Below are 16,879 nucleotides of genomic sequence, written 5' to 3' on the forward strand. Positions count from 1 at the left end.
ATGGGCCAATAAGTGCAAAAATGTATCAGTGACCTGTATTGATGATTGTACCTGCCTCTGGTGCTTATATTGCTGCTGAGGCAGTGTTGCCTTCAGAAATACCAATTAAAATAGCCTATTTGGGTGGGAAACAGAACATCCAGAGGCAGCAGTCCTGACTCATTAAGGTACAGTGCAGTTGACTTTAAGATACATCCAGTGTCATCCCTTCAGAATGAGGTTAAATAAATGCGTAGAAACCTTAAAAACACTTACTGGCATAATTAGTCCTCCCTCCCATCAGGCGATGCTGAACCAAATAGTCCTCGTACTAGGCCTGGTCATATAAGAACAAACCTTTTGAGGCGTAACCAATATCTGTCATAATACACCTTATCCCAAGAACACAGACTCCACACAAGCTAACTATAGAAGAGAGGTCCGAAACACTCTGTGCTGTCTGATCCAGCATCTGGCCACAGATATGAGGGACTATTTGAGTATTTGCAGCCAAGCAAGCAGGTTAAGCATCAAAAATTCAGATTTTACCTCTACCTAATGCAGATGCAACAGACTATGGGAATTCTGTGAGGTACATCTGTGTTTCCAGCCACTACCTGGCTCAATGCTGTAAGACATCTGTCCTTTTTATAGTTGACCACATTTACTAAGTCAGTTTTACTACATTTGAATTTCTATATTTTGCCTCATGCTAAATTATCAATTTCCCACACCAAGACCCCAAAATGCTAATGACATTGTATTATTGAAGCCCATAAGAGCACAACATGCAAAACCGGTTCCAATTTAATTAAGAACCCCATATCTTACACATCAATTCTGCAATTCACCACAAAATTAATTGTGTACTTTTTTAAAAAAAATAATTCTAGCATCAAGTACACTGTGGTACCATCAAGTGGACTCTTCAGGTAAGTAAGCATTTAATTAACTACCACAAACAGCCAACATGACCATAGAACATACTTCAAGGCATCAAAGCAGCACTAAACATTAGAAAGTCGATGCCAGTGTGCCTACCATGCCTGCCACAAAAAAAGTACCAAACAGATTTCAATCCCAATTTATTCACTGCACTGCATCTCCTAAAGCAGCAAAAAAAAGGCAGAAATTACTAAGCACCAGTTTCTAACACCTCATCGATGGTTAAACAGTCAAACTGTAACAGTCTGGATATAAACTGTGTGACTGCCTTCTCAGTTCGAAAGAGATGAATACAATTTTAGACGGGAAGTTACACGGCATGATATGGCACAGAAACTGATCTTTCAGCCCAACTAGTTCATGCTGGTGTTTATATTCCAAACAAACCCCACTCTTCCTATTCCCGACAATAGATAATAAAATAATATAATGGGGGAATCCCCAGACTAGTCATTCATTTTTATCAACACCAAGCTCCCAATTATAGGTGCTGAACCCTTCAGAAAGTAAATATGATCAGCATCAAACACCTTACACAGCTCAAATTGTTTCTCCCCCCCCACCCCTTGCAATTCAAATGCTAAAATCTAAGTTTGTTGCTGAAAACCACTGTCTTGGCAAGTAGAGAATTTTACAACTTATTAGATAATGCTGCAACAAACATTCGTTGAAAATAATATATAATTACTTCTGAGATGTAAAAAAAAAGCACAGTAAATCTTTTTACATTACAAAAGATGAATGTTATTTTGCCACCCCTCATTTCCCCCTCTCCCACCTACCTACTGCAAATCACAAGATGTTTTGGAACCTTGCTATTGATGTTTCACTGTTTCCAACTTGTCAGAAATAGCAGAAATTATTTACATCTGCAAAGCAAGTGTGCCAGTGTTTTATCCTAGTGAAAAAATAATGCACCATGACCAATGAGACACTGGACCAGTCATCCCCAGGTGGTCTTAAATTACGAAAACAAAAACAGAAGTCGCTGGGAACACTCAGCAGGTCAGGCAGCATCTATGGAGAAAGTAAAGTGAGTCAACGTTTCGGGTCCACGACCCTTCGTCAGAACCGTCGCGGACCCAAAATGTTGACTCACTTTCCTTTCTCCATAAGGTGCTGCCTGACCTGCTGAGTGGTCCCCAGCGACTTGTGTTTTTGTTTTCGGATTTCCAGCATCTGCAGTATTTCGCGTTTTGGTCCTAAATTACTATAATTTACCAGTTCAACAGAACTTAAAAATGTACAGCTCGCCAAGCAATACCATAACATGCATCCTTACACTAGGATACTTCAACTCATTAATGCACGGGAATTTATAATCTTAGCATGATCTTTGATGAGTATCAATACAGATCCTTTTGGATTCCGCAACATTTTTTTTGCAAGCGAGTTGGGCACAAAAACGTTCTGTTTTTTTTTCTTTAAATACTCCCAATGAACAACTTTTACTTTCGAAAAGGTTTTGACCCGAAGGTCTGTTGCACATTGCTGGGAGCACCGGCAGCGAACCGAGGTGATGAAAGTCAACGTGATATCTGTACACTTACCAGGAGGCATTCGCTGTTCACTTCACACTTCGGGTCTCTCAGCATGGAATCGATTTTTTCAAACCGGGCCTCCAGATTGTCTCCCGACGACATGGTGGGTCCACTTTATTCTAGTAAATCTAATCCCGATTATAAAGAAAACTATGCATACAAAAAAATGCGTTGAAATATTACTCGGGTACAAGAGTGACAGTTGCTTCTTTTTCTTCGCTCCCCTTCTCCCCCCCCTCTCCCCTCCTTCCAGAGTAAGGACCAGAGGGATTTCGGAGCAAACGGCTTCACAGCATAGTTTCACCCGCACAGTTGCTTTGCAAAACGCCTTACAGTAAAAACTTTGGTGAAGGTTCGGGGAATCGCTCGCCACATCTTTTTTTTTTTTTTCTTTTTCTGTTTGCTTTTTGCTTTTTGTTGTTCGGGTAAAAGAAGAAGAAGAAGAAGAAGAAGAAAAAACACCACCACACACGCGAAAACTTTCCCAAGTTCTTCCTCGAGGTCTCGGAAGCTTCTTTTTTTGACAGAAGAGGGAGGGCCAAGCGGCCGCCCGGAAAGTGGCGCTTGAGGAGCGATAAAGAAGAGGGGAGAGGAGGGGGGGAGGGGAGGGGAGGGGAGGGGGGACTTTTAAATGTACATCTGTGCGTGGATATCCCCAAACGTTAAACCGTTGTGCAGTCAAGTCTCAAGTTCATCTTCCTTCACCCCCCCTTCCACAAAAAAAAAGTTTCGAAGCAAGTTTGCGCCAAGTCTCCCGTCCGCAGGTGAAAGGCCTAAACAGCCAAACACATCGGGAGCCTTTTGACAGCTGCAGTTCAGAGGGGAGAAAAAAAGAGGGGGGAAAAAAAAACACTTCTGCTAAAACGGTGCCTTGTCCAGAACAGGGCGCGCACTCCGTGTCTCACTCTCCTCACTCTCTCTCACTCTCTCTGCGCCCTCCGCGCACGTCGCCTGATATCAAAGCGTTTGTAGGTCCCGGATACCCAGCGGTGGGCGATGCTATTTTTTTAAAAAAAAAATAATTTCTCGCTGGAGTTTCTTTCTCTTTTTTTTCGTGTGTGTGTGTGTGTTGCGGAAAATAAAATCAATGACGGCGACTCTTCTCCACCACCACCACCACCACCTCCTTCTTCTTCTTCTTCTTCTCTCGGAGGGCACGAGCCGCGGCTTGGCTTGGCCTTGGCCTGGCCTGGGCCGGACCCTTTCTTTCTTTAGTCGCCCTCACGGAGGTGGCTGCCTGACGGTTGCTGGTTTCTTCTGCCGACCAACATGTCCGTCTTCCTGCTCAGCAACAAGATCCCCGGCCTCCGAGCGAGAGCGGGCTGCGGGGGAGGAGCAGCGCGCAGGCGCATTCCAGGCAGAGGGAAAAAAAAACAGGCCTCACAAGAGCGCAGGCGCAGTGGGACGGTGGGGGGAGGGGGGGGGCGGGCGCTCGGCGAGCCACAACCACGTGACACACACACGCACGCACACCGCGCGCGCTGGCGCCCGCGACAGGAACAGCCGCTGACCGCGCTGCGCAGGCGCCTTCCGAAAGCCGCCGACCGGCGGGTGGGTCTGGCAAAGGCTCCAACCGCCCTCAAGCACAGTGCGCAGGCGCCAATCTGCACAGCGCTAACCACTGCGCAGGCGCGAATCTTCGCAGCCGGCCCACTGATGTGCGCATGCGTCCCGCACACACACACACACACAGCTCATGTGCAGTTTGCGCGCTTTCTCACTGAAACATATATATATGTGTGTGTGTGTGCGCGCTGCGGGGCGGTTGGTGTAAGCTCAGGCTGTAGCTGTGCAGCAGCTTCAAGATGCTCGTTGCTCGATTTCAACTGTAAAACACTGTAGGTTTGCAAGGATCCTGCCAGGAATGAGTGGACACAGCTGTCCTGAAAGGTGGAAGAGGTCGTAGCTTTTCTCTCTCTCTCTCTCTCTCTCGAGTTGAAACAATTGAGAGGGGGACCTGATCGGAATGTTTCAGATTACGAAAGGATTCTTCAATAAGATGGAAATTGGTAGGTTGGTTCCACTTGGTGAGTCCAAAATGAAGCAGCACAAATATAAGATTCCTAGCGGTAGAAAAGGAGTGGTCCTGATCCCTCCGTCCTGACAGAATGTCTGTCAGACATCAAGTCCTGGATGAGAGCTTAACTTTCTTCAGCTGAACGTCAACAAGACCGAGGCTCTCCTGATTGGCTCCCGCCAACGCCTCCGCACCGCAGGCGCTGACAGCATCACCATCCATGGTATCACACTCCACCTCACTGAGCCGGTCCGGATCCTTGGGGTCTGTTTTGATCCTCAACTATACTTTCTATCACATCCATGCCATGACCCGCTCTGCCTTTCCCCACCTTCGCAACATTGCCCGGCTCTGCCACTGTCTCACACCCCAGGCCGCCGAACCCCTCATACACGCATTCATAACATCGAGGCTTGACTATGCAAACTCCTTGCTTCCTCCATAGACTACAGATCATCTAGAACCCTGCAGCCCGTGTCCTCTCCCGCACCAGCCTTCATGACCCTATCACCCCCATCCTCGCCCGACTCCACTGGCTTCCCATCACTTGAGGATACAGTTCAAGATCCTGGTCCTCACCTTCAAAGTCCTCCAGGGCCTTGCTCCCCCCTACCCCTGCGACCTAATCCTGTACCATCCTGCCCGCTCCCTCCGTTCAGCAGGCTCAGGCCTGCTTCACATCCCCCGCTTCGCCCGCCCCGCCATTGGCGGCCAGGCCTTCTGCCACACTGCCCCTACCCTCTGGAACTCCATACTGCAGTCCCTTTGCCTCACTCCCTTCCTTGCCTCCTGCAAGACCCATCTCAAGACCCTCCTCTTCGACCGTGTTTTCAATCACCCTGCTTCTCCCCCCTGCCCTCCACCCTCCCCACTCTTGACCCCCAGCTTGGGTCCGAAACACTGACTGTCCAGCGCCTTGGGACATCTTCCCTACATGAAAGGCAATATGCAAATGTAATTTTGTTTGTTGTGTTTGTACATCTAATAGAGAGTTTAGGAGGAACTTCTTCACAAGGTTGGTGAGAATATGGAATTCGATATGGTTGAAGAAAATAGCATCAATGTATTTAACAACAACACAACAAAAACAAGATTCCATTTATTGAGCGCCTTTCAAGTCGGGAGGACGTCCCAAGGCGCTGTAAAGTTGGGTCAGGACCCGAGCAAGGGGGAAATGGTCAGGGTGAGGGGAGGGAAGGGAGGGAGCGAGGAGGGGCTAGAGAGTCGAGAGGGGAGCTGAAGGCACGGTCAAAGAGAAAGGTCTTGAGACCGGCCTTGAAGGAGGAAAGGGAGGAGGCGGCGAAGGCACTGGGGGATAGAGTTCCAGAGCCTAGGGGCTGAGAGGCTGAAGGCCCGGCCACCGATGGTAGGGCGGTTGGGGCGGGGGATGTGGAGCAGACCGGAGCCAGAGGAACGGAGGGTACGGGCAGGTAGGTAGGGGGATAGTAGGTCGGAGAGGTAGGAGGGAGCAAGACCGTGAATGGCCTTGTAGGTGAGGATGAGGATCTTGAATTCGATCCTCTGGGGGATGGGGAGCCAGTGGAGGCGAGCGAGGGTGGGAGTGATGTGGTCCCGAAGCCTGGTGCGGGACAGTACACGAGCTGCAGAGTTCTGAATGACCTGCAGCTTGTGGAGGGAGGTGCCGGGAAGGCCGGCGAGGAGAGAGTTCCCATAGTCCAGCCTTGAGGTGATAAAGGCGTGGACCAGAGTTTCAGCAGCGTGAGGGGTGAGGTAGTGCCGTAGTCTGGCGACATTCCGGAGGTGATGGAAGGCGGTGCCAGTTGTGGCGCGGATATGAGGGAGAAAGGACAGCTCAGGGTCGAACAGAACCCGAGGTTCCTGACTGGCTTTGAGAGGTGGAGAGTGCAGCCTTGGATGCTGATGCTGTCAGCGCCTGAGGTGCGGAGGCGCTGACGTGAGCCAATCAGGAGGGCCTCAGTTTTGCACACGTTGAGCTGGAGAAAGTTATCTCTCGTCCAGGACTCGATGTCGGACAGGCAGGCTGTCAGGACATCGGTGGTCGTGGAGTTGAGGGTAGAGGAGGAAAGGTAGAGTTGGGTGTCATCCGCATACATGTGGAAGTTAACCCCATGTCTGCGGATGATGTCACCAAGAGGGAGCATATAGAGGGTGAAGAGGAGGGGACCGAGGACAGAGCCCTGAGGGACACTGCACGAAACAGTGCAGGGGTGGAGGAAAAAACATTTGTGGAGACAAAGTGAAGACGGTGGGAGAGGTACGACCTAAACCACTCAAGGACAGGGCCTTGAAGGTTTAGGTGGGAGGACAAGCGGTGGAGGAGGATAGCGTGGTCGACCGTATCGAATGCTGCCGATAGGTCGAGGAGGACGAGGAGGCAGAGGGAGCCCTGGTCACAGATGGTCAGGATGTCATTGGTGACCTTGACCAGGGCAGTTTCTGTGCTATGGGCAGCACGGAAACCCGACTGAAGGGGTTCGAATAGTGAATGGTTGGAGAGGAAAGAGCGCAGCTGGGAGGCGACAACTCGTTCCAGGACCTTGGACAGGAAGGGGAGGTTGGAGATGGGCCGGTAGCTTGATAGCTGTGACGCATCAAGGGAGGGTTTTTTCAAGGTGGGAGTGATGGTGGCAGTTTTTAAGGGAATGGGACAGAGCCAGAGGAGAGGGACAGGTTGATGATGTCTGTGATATGTGGGGCAAGGAGGTGGAGCTGGGAGATAAGGAGTGGAGTGGGGATGGGGTCAAGGGAGCAGGTGGTGGGTTTCAGGGATAGGATGAGTTTGGTGACAGAGGGTGGGGAAACGGGTACGAAAGTGTGTAGGGGAGGATGGGTAGGAGTCGGAGTGTGGGAGGGAAGGGGTGGGAGGTGGGTGGATTTTGGAGGGGAAGTGACCGTGGAGCGAATTCCCTTGATTTTGGATTCAAGGAAATCAGCATCTCCTCGCAGTGAAGGTTGGAGGAGATGACCTGCGCGGGGTGGCGGGGGCGACGGAGGAGTTGGGATGTGGTAGAGAACAGTAGCCTGGGGTTGTCCTTCGCCTCCAGGATTATCCTGGAGTAGAAGGACAATTTGGCCGAGGCTAGAGTGGAGCGGTAGATTTTGAGGAGGTCCAGCCAGATTTGTCGGTGGACCGTTAGGCCAGATTTGACCAAGGTGCGTTCAGCGGCCCGCACCTGGCTCCTCAGTGAGCGGAGGTGGGTGGTGAACCAGGGGGAGGAGCGAGAGTAGGAGACAGTACGGGAGGTGATGGGGGCAAGAGTGTCAAGTGTGGAGGAGAGGGTGTTGTGGAGGAGGGTGAGAGCAGAAGAGGGGTCGGTGAGGGTTGAAGGCCAGAGGGAGAGGAGTTCAGAGGACTCCAAGGCAGCGGTTAGGGATTGAGGGGGTAACTTCTTCCAGGGGCGGTAGAAGATGAAAACTTGGTGGATAGGTGAGGGAGAAAGCAACAGAATGGTATGAGTGAGGCAAATAGGAGACATGGAGGCTTGTGTGGAGTATAAGAATCAGCCTTCCTTACTACATACATCCCATAGTTCCGTCGCCTCGCCCCCTCCCTTGCCTCCTTCAAGGCCCTTCTCAGTACCTTCCTCTTTGATTGTGCCTTCAGTCAACCCCCTACTTCCTTCTGCCCTCTACCCTCCTGATCCCAACCCCTAACTCGGGTGCAAATCCTTGACTGTCCAGCGCCTTGTGACGTCCTCCTGATGTGAAAGGCTCCATACAAATATAATTTGTTGTTTTTGTTTAAGCAATGGCACAGACTGGTTGCACTGAATGGCTATACTCTTGATTAAAATTTACATAAAATGCAAACAATACTAATTTGTGCAATATGCATGATGGCATATTAGAAATCTTCCTCCACAAAGACCCCCTTTTGCACCAGCAAACTTAGATTTTCAATTTCAAGAAATCCCCCCCTCAGAAGGTGTGAGAGTGAAGTTCTTTTAAGCCAAATTCAAATAAAGCCCAAGATGTGAATGTTGCTTGCAACATTTGGAGGGATCTTGTTGTTGCACCTCATCATAGTTGTGAAAATATAAAAAGGATGCTGGATGCTTTCCCTCTAAACTCTGTCCTTTTTCTTTATGCCTCAACATTTCAGCCTGGCTCAGTTGGTAGCACTTTCGCCTTTCAGTCAGAAGGTTGAGGGATCAAGCCCATGTCGGGACTTGGAACTCATAGTGCCTTGGCCAACAATCCCACAATAAAATTGGCCATTCACTTCACTGCTGTTTGTGGGATATTTCTGTGTTCAAATTGGCTTCTGCATTCACCAAGAAAATCTACACTTTACAGTATATTCCTGTGAAGGGCGTTGAGTGATTCTCCCGAAGTGAACGAACATTGTTAATGTAAGGAGAATTATTATTTCCTATTTTTCTCTGTTTTCCCACTATGATCATTTCTCCTTTGAACTTTTCTTTCTGGTTCCAAATAAGTCATTTTCTATCATCAACTTTTAGTGCCTTGTTAGAGGCACTCTTATCTCTTGAGTCAGAAAGTTGTGGATTCAAGACTAGTGTGCGAACTTTCGACTCATCGTCTAGACTCAATTCCTGGCCCTCTTCCCACAAAGACCTTACTTTCCTCAGTCACCCTCCTTCACAATTCTCTCTTTAACATAGTTGACACCCTTGATCCCATAGCCTCTTGCACCGATTCCTCCTCCCAGAGCTAAAATGTCAAACTAAACCTGTGTCTACCTGTTGCCAAGTGATATATTTCATTCCAGACTTAATGTGCTATGTGAACAATTAGATTGCAGAGAGGGTAGCTAGGACTTCGGATAGGAAGGGTGGATTGGAGATGGGCTGATATTTTGAGACTTTACAGGGATCAAGGGTAGAATTTCTGAGGGGGGGTGGGGGTGCAAAGGTTTTGAAGGAGTGGAGGACAGTGCCTTAGAGGAGCAGGTTGACTGTATCCTTCAGCATGGAGCAAAGAGGCAGTGAGTGGTCAGCACCTGGGTGTGGAGAGGGTCAAGATGATGGATTTCATGTGGTTTATGAAGGTGGAGCGATGGAGATAAAAGTACAGGCTCAGGGCAGCAGGAGAAGGCAAAGGGAAGGATGAATGGAAAACATGAGAAGATGCAGCTGGGTAGATTCTATCAATTTTAAGTACAAGGAAGTCAAGTGATGGTGACAAAGTAGAACTGGGGTTGCCCCTGTACAACATTACAAGAGAGGTACAGAAGAAGACCTTTGGGCCCATTTAATCTTATTCTTCCAGAATATGCATCCTATTGTCTTTCTATTACAGCATCATTGTAATAGAAAGGCAATAGGCATAATTGTGCACAATTCGCTACTTTGTCCACAATATAGTCAATTCACTTTACAGTATATTCTGTGAAGTGCTTTGAGACGTCTCTACAACGTGGTATGGCACTATATCAAATGCAAGGATTATTATTATTATCATCATCATTTGTTTCTTAATAGAGGCCAGGAAGCTGGGCTCAATTAAGAAACAAATGGCACTGTAATGAAAAGACCGTAGTACTCCAGGGCACTGTTGATGACAGCCCAGCCAGCCTGGCTCATTATCATGACCTGAAATGAGAGACCAGTCACCAGGGACAGAGATCAATTTCACTCAACTCCTGTTAACCTTGCAAGGCAAAGTCCTAATAGTTAGGGTGGTCCTAGATGGACAAACAGTGGGAAAGCTTCCCAGACAGTGCATTCAGTGGCAAGCGTTTTTGACTGGTTGGATCCCAACAGTATCCTAATGTGCACTCTGGGATCACCAAGGTTTAACTCTTGCCAGTCTGCATAATACTCTCCAGAATGGGTGGTTAGGATGTGTTCTTCCAGGAAAAGAGTGCGCATTCCGATACATGGGAATTCCTGGGTGTAGGTGGGATGCATGAAATCCTCAGTTTAGTTTGTATACTTTGTATGCTGATGGTTTCTGCATTGGTAGGACACCTGGTTGACCAAAAATAAACCAAAACCTGTTCTCTCCTGTCTTGCTGACTTAAAATATCTGAAAGTATTTCTCTGGATCTACTTTCTCAATACAGTTTAGCTTCTTATATACCTCTCTAAGGTCTACTTTAAAGCACATAAGCTAACCCTATGCTTGCAAGTGATTTCAACCCAGAAAATAGATGAGAAATGGATAGGGACAGCAGATCATTGTGGATCACAGTATTTTTAGTGGATTTTATTCTTACCAGATTTCTTTGGTTCTGTCGGGTTTGTGACACCAACTTGCAGGAATAGGTTTCCAACTCAATCTTGGTGTCAGCCTGGCTCAGTTGGTAGCACCATGTCTCGAAATCAGAAGGTTCATGGGTTCAAGACCTACACTGATACTTTGAACGTATGTTAAAGGTTGACACTATAATGCATTGCAGTGGGAAAGCTATATTATCTTTCGTACAAACCTTTGGATAAGACGTTAAACTGAAGTGCCATTCAGGTGGACGTTAAAGATCCTAAGGCACTATTCAAGAGAAGGGAGTTTCTCCTAGTGTCTTGGTCAACAATCCACTGATTAAAATTGGTCATAGAGACATTGCTGTGCAAATTGGTTTCTATGTTTGCCTTCAAAATATACAATGACTACTCTTTGCAGGAAATCCTTTGCAGTGATTTGAGTTGTCCTGACATGCAAGGTGCTATATGAAGTTCAAGAATTATTATTTTAAGTTCAGGGCTGAAGTCAGAATGAGTCCAGTCACTGGACTCTTTCCCAACCCAAATTTTTTAATTAAGAATTTTGTTAAAAAGTATCTCAAAATCAATCTCTTTGAGAACATGTTCTAACAATTTCCATGCCAATTCAGTGATGAAGAATCCTATTGCACAGTTTAACACCTATTTAATATATTATTGAAAATTGCCTAATTTCCAAAGACAACCATGCAGTTAAAATAATCATCTCTGCAGTGGTATTCCATAATAACATTTTAAGATTTGGCACGAGTATAGTAAAATTAAGCAACAAGATCAGTTGTTAGTGTATTAGTTACACTCTAGCACCTCCATGTAAATAAGACCATTGTTAGCTCTTTTGTCTTTGGATCAGAGGGTTGTTGATTCAATCCCTTTCTAATGCTGCATTTTATAGTGCAGTGTCACTTTGTAAAGCAGCTTTGTCCAACCAGCTGCTCACTCCTTTTGTGTCAGGAGGGAGAAACCATTGACCAAAACCATGGCTGCTGTCATCCTGATTCCTTCCAGTCCTCCTGCTTCTACAACAATTGAAATGGTTTGGGATGGACGTACTGGCACCATGGTTTGCCTGTATTGTTATGCGCCTTCACTGCTCTGGTAGTTGGCAACTAATGCACTTCTTATTTTCTATTCTCTACACAGTGGGTTGTATCAGATAAGACATTTTATAAAAAAAATACATCGCGCTTTTTAAAACAAAATGTGCAGCATTGTACATTTCACTTAGGCCTTTCGTCGTTGGGACCTTGGTTCAAATCAAGCTAATGGGGTGAAACTTGTTCATTGTTTGTGGGCCATAATAGTCCTAAGTGAAATGAGTTTGGATAATCTCAAAGCTAGTTGATAGTGGGAGTAGATTCAGAGCATAAAAGTGCCCACAAATTATCAATCAATCTCTGTTCGTCAACAACAACAACTTGCATTTATATAGCAACCTACACAAAGGATAACATCTTAGAGTGCTTTGTAAAGACGGGATTGAATACTGAGTAAGCGACAAGGGGACAGGGGAAGTATGGTTAAAGAGATAGTTTTTTAGTCAGGACTTAAAGATAGAGAGGGGATGAGGTGCAGGGATAGAGAGGAGTTCCAAAGGTTAGGAACATAGTAGTCAGAGGACTGTAATGGAAAATTCTTCAGGCTAGCAGTTGAGGCTGAGGAATATGATTGAGCAGAGTAGAGAGAATTTTAATTTGCATCTAACTTTACAATAATAAATAGCAATAATTCTTGAATTTAACATAGCACCTTCAGGATGACATTTCAAAGTTTTTCACTGGATTTGCTGTAAAGTGTAATGACAATAGTTTTTAGGCAAATGTGCCAGCTAATTTTTGCACAACAATGGACCACAAACAGTCATGAAGGGAATAGCCAATTTTATCTGGCAGATTATCTCTTTTCAAATGGTGCAGTGGGATTTTTGACGTCCACCAGACCAGGCAGACTGCACTGGAGTCAGTCTCGCTCGAAGGATGGTACCTCCAACAATGCTTTGCTCCCCCAGCACTGCTCTGGAGCATCAGACTGGACTATGAATTCAGAGTCCCAGTATGGGGCTTGAACTCACAACCTTTTAACTTAGAAGCAAGAAAGCTATCAACTAAGTCAGGCTAGCATACAAATATATTCCCTGGGAATAATTGAAGGTAACAATTTCCATTTCCCAGTGCTTAAATCCCTTACCTTGATCAGCACAAATAACTTGTATTATGTATTTTACATGAACACAATTGCAGTTTGACATATCCAGAATTTTTATTATAAAATGATAAAAATGGACATGATTAGACAAAGCCAATCTCCAAATGCTGAGAGTGGTGATCAGGATCTTTTTGGTGTCAAAGCCTCCAGCAACAGTTGGGTGAAGAATTCTATCATGGACTGGGTTGGAACAAAAGATTGTCAGGCTGTGGAATCAGGAGCATACTTGTCTCCACATTCTCATAGAGAGCTAGACTAGAAAGCCAATCCGCAGGGCACAGGATAAAGGAGATTGGGAGAAAGTATAGAATGGAGATGGGAATACAGTTGGGATTCCCATCTGAAGATGATTTGCAGCAACATGAATTCACTCTATCATATATCCAGTGTGAACTGCCCAATCATCATGAAGAAATTAGAAAGTGTTACTTGTCCTCAAACCATTGGACTGAATAAGGACTTATAGCTGAATGCCAGAGAATAACTAATAACCTTACATCTAATTAGCTTTACATCTAAAATGGATTAAGATGCAGGGCTGTGGAGAAAGGTCAGGTACCTGGGATTGAAAGGATTGCCGAATGGCCTTCTTCTGTGCTGTAAATTTCTATGGTTCTGAGATCTGCAATATGTGTTAATCCAAATCTCTGAAGGTCGTGCAGGTTCTTGTGTGTAAGAACTAAGATTATTTGAAACAATGCTTACGTATTATTGGTTAGATCCTGGTTAAGGACTTGGTATTTCGGAAAGGTTGTGTCATCCAAAAGTGGACGCAGTGCATAGGACACACATTCTGTTTGTGAGTACTGTGAGCACAAAATCATTTTAAACTTACAGAAAGCCTTTATATATTGTAACAACTAGTGGTACCAAATAACAAAATGATAACCAGCAAATTCACTGAAATCAACTGTATACATACAGTATCTTAAATATTTTGACAAAAGCATTAATGTAAATTTCTTGCCAAGTCAAAGAAACAATAGAAAAATACTTACAATGTCTTACGGCATTGTCAATCCATCTCAAAGCACTTCATAGGATTTACAGTATTGTGTAGTGTCTATTTTCTAGGTGAAAGCACCAGCCAATTTGTGTGCAGCCAAGTTCGACAAACAGTTATAAAGCAAAGGACCAATTTTATCTGAGGGATTTTGGGCCAAAACACCAGGAGAAACTCTTCTTTTTTCAAATAGTGCTACAGGATGGGCACCTGAACAGGCAGACGGGACCTTGGCTTAGCGGCGCCTCTGAAGGATGCACCCCGATCACTGCTTTGCAGTGTCAGCTTGAACCCATAACTTTCTGACTCAAAGAGCAAAGTATTGCCAACTGACCTAGGCTGACACCTATTGAATGGATAATAGTCAAATCTATCCAGGACATGAAAAACGATAGAATGAAAATAGCAATGTTTGGAATACAGAGGAAAAAAAACTATTTAAGAATATTTCTCCAAATTCCATACTTTGTAGAACCCATAAAGAAAAGTCAGCTGCTTACCTCACTGCAAACCAATCAAGTTGTATTCTAAGCCCTGAAGGTACGAACGTGGTCAAACTTAAATTCCATGCCTTCCAGAAGCTGTTGCCCCAAGCCTCAATTTCCTCATCAGCTATCTGAGGGGCATCTGCCTTCAGGGTGGTGGAAGAACCCCTGCTCTACACCTCCAAACGGTGAAACCATCGCTCAATGGAAAGGGATACATGCCCAAACTGTGCTCTCACACATTTCATGCTGAGCTGTGTCACCCACCAAGAAGCTCACAGGGAGTTCTTGGTATCCACCATCCACTTAGTGAGGGCTTGAACCTAAGCCTGTCAGATTCAAATGATCAACTCGTGTCTGACCTCCGTGAAGGGGAAGGTGGGGGAAGGAGCTGAACTGGCTTCAACATGTTTGGCAATCGAATGTCAGAATCGAGCCAACCTTCTGTGACAGTCTCAGTAGTTAAGTTCCTGAGACAGACAGGTCTGCAGTATTCAGGGCACTGCTGATGACAGCCCTGCCAGCCTTGGCAGAATTTGGAAAATTGGCAGAATTTGGAAAAGCAGGCTCTGAGGGCAGGGAATCCTCCGATTCAGCTCCTGATGACCCTACAAGCAAAGCCCTAAAGAGTGGGGTTGTCCTAGCTGGACAAGCAGCAGGAAAGCTTGCCAGGCAGAACTTTTAATAGTAGGCTATGTGGTTTTAGCTGGTTAGACTCCAACAGTAACCCCGCCCCCCACACAGACAATGTGGGGCCCCTAAGCCTTAGCTCATGCCAACTGCGCCTAATACTCTGGAATTAGGTAAGCAGGATGTGTCCTACAAGGGAGAGAATGCAAATTCCATTCCAATACATACCTCTGGAATTTCCATGTATTGGTGAGATGCATGGAACTCTCAGTTTGGTTCGGATAAAGCATAATGATGACTTTCTGCATGTGTCGACACCTGGCTGACCAAAAAAAAAGGAAATTCTGTCAAGCACCTTTGTTGCAATGAGGGAAAGTATCATTAGTGGATAAGGTATTTGCTGAACAGTATGAATAACATTGTACAAATGATTAACATTGGCAGAGTATCTTGTTAGACAAATTCCATTTCCTGGCTGAATCAATTAAGGAATCAGGTCATAGAGACATAAAGTTAAATCTTTAGTTTAAAAACTTAAGAGTTGGAAATCAGATGAGATATCATATTGGAGTGTAGGTTGTTGTTTTTGTCAGAATAGATGATATGGTACGGTTTAGTCACATTTATCAGAGCTACAGAACTAAATTTAATAATAAACCTTGCATTTGATATAGCATCTTATCACATATTTGAGACATCTCAAAGCACTGCACAGAGTATACCAGAAAGTGAATTTACTGCATACTTTGTGGGCGAAACAAAATGGGGTATGGTAGCCCATGCTCCAGTCTCCCTGTAGTAACCTGCCAAAGTAGCCACTATTGTTGTGTGAGCCATGCCAGACAGTGTGGGGAGCATTACAACTGAGCCTGATCTCACCTGACATCTAAACGCGCTGAGTTGAGTTTATTTTATGAGCAAAATGCCACAGCCAATTTCACCAATTTACAACATATTATATCTTATTTCAGGTGTCAGTTGTGTAACAGCCCAACATTGCTTATGTAGAAGAGCTGTCATATTCTTGTACTAATAAGATAGTTGATATTCCAGTTATTGAAGTTCAAGTAAAACGGTCGACTTTGAATACCAATGTGTTTAGAATTTTACTTCGGATCAATGTTTGATGTCTATTGCAAATATAATTTTATTTAACTCTTAACTTTTTTTTCCAAATTCATTTTATTGCCTATTTTAAATTCGCTGTCTTTTTAGGGACCTGCAATTGGATGCACTAATCTCCAGATTAAGCAGATTGGCCCGTTCTCTGGCGGTCTGTATATTGTGTCAAAGAGATGCAAACCAATCTCCTCTCCTTCACTCTTCCCCTCTGGGAAACCACCTGGCTTTTGATCTCTTCATAATAGCAAAGATCAGATCATGAACTCGTTGTAGTCATCCATCACATAGATAGGCAAGTGATGCATCAGCGACAGCAATTATGTCTTCTAATTGGGAAGCAGACAAGGACACACCAGTGATTGATCCACATGTTAACTTTACTGCTCCCTCCCCCTCTGGGATGATTTCAACAGGAGTGAACTGGAATGTTATCTGGTTTAGTAACCCAGCTAACAAGAGACATAGGTTTTCAGTTTTAGGTGAGTTGGAATCACAATTTTCTGTTGGGGAGTAGGAAGGAGGAGAAGAAGAATCAAAGATTCACTTCAGAGGGGCCAGGAAACTAATACCCGTCTTATATCTAGGATTCTGGGCCAAACCTACAACACAACAATTTACATTTATTTGGCACCCTATATATTGGGGTAGCATCTCAGAGATCTGCCCTAATCAACATCTTAAAACATTTCTATCTTTCCTTGTATATGAAACCTAGAATTCCATTTGCCCTTTAATATTCTTTTCTATCTGCACTCACATTTACAAAGATATACTGTATTTCTATG

The 16,879-nt window shown here is 45.2% G+C and overlaps 1 protein-coding gene across 1 annotated transcript in view; it reads right to left on the bottom strand.

Moving 5' to 3' along the window:
* rock1 (Rho-associated, coiled-coil containing protein kinase 1) overlaps nucleotides 1-2,857 on the bottom strand; it is an 80,316-nt gene extending 77,459 nt beyond the window's left edge. The window contains exon 1 of the mRNA XM_007900924.2: nucleotides 2,475-2,857. Coding sequence (XP_007899115.1) covers nucleotides 2,475-2,567 — 93 coding nt within the window. The 5' untranslated portion in view covers nucleotides 2,568-2,857. The remainder of the gene's footprint in view (nucleotides 1-2,474) is intronic.
* Nucleotides 2,858-16,879: the final 14,022 nt, after the last annotated feature.

This window comes from Callorhinchus milii, unplaced genomic scaffold (assembly GCF_018977255.1).
Source record: "Callorhinchus milii isolate IMCB2004 unplaced genomic scaffold, IMCB_Cmil_1.0 Scaffold2, whole genome shotgun sequence".
Lineage (NCBI taxonomy): Eukaryota > Metazoa > Chordata > Chondrichthyes > Chimaeriformes > Callorhinchidae > Callorhinchus > Callorhinchus milii.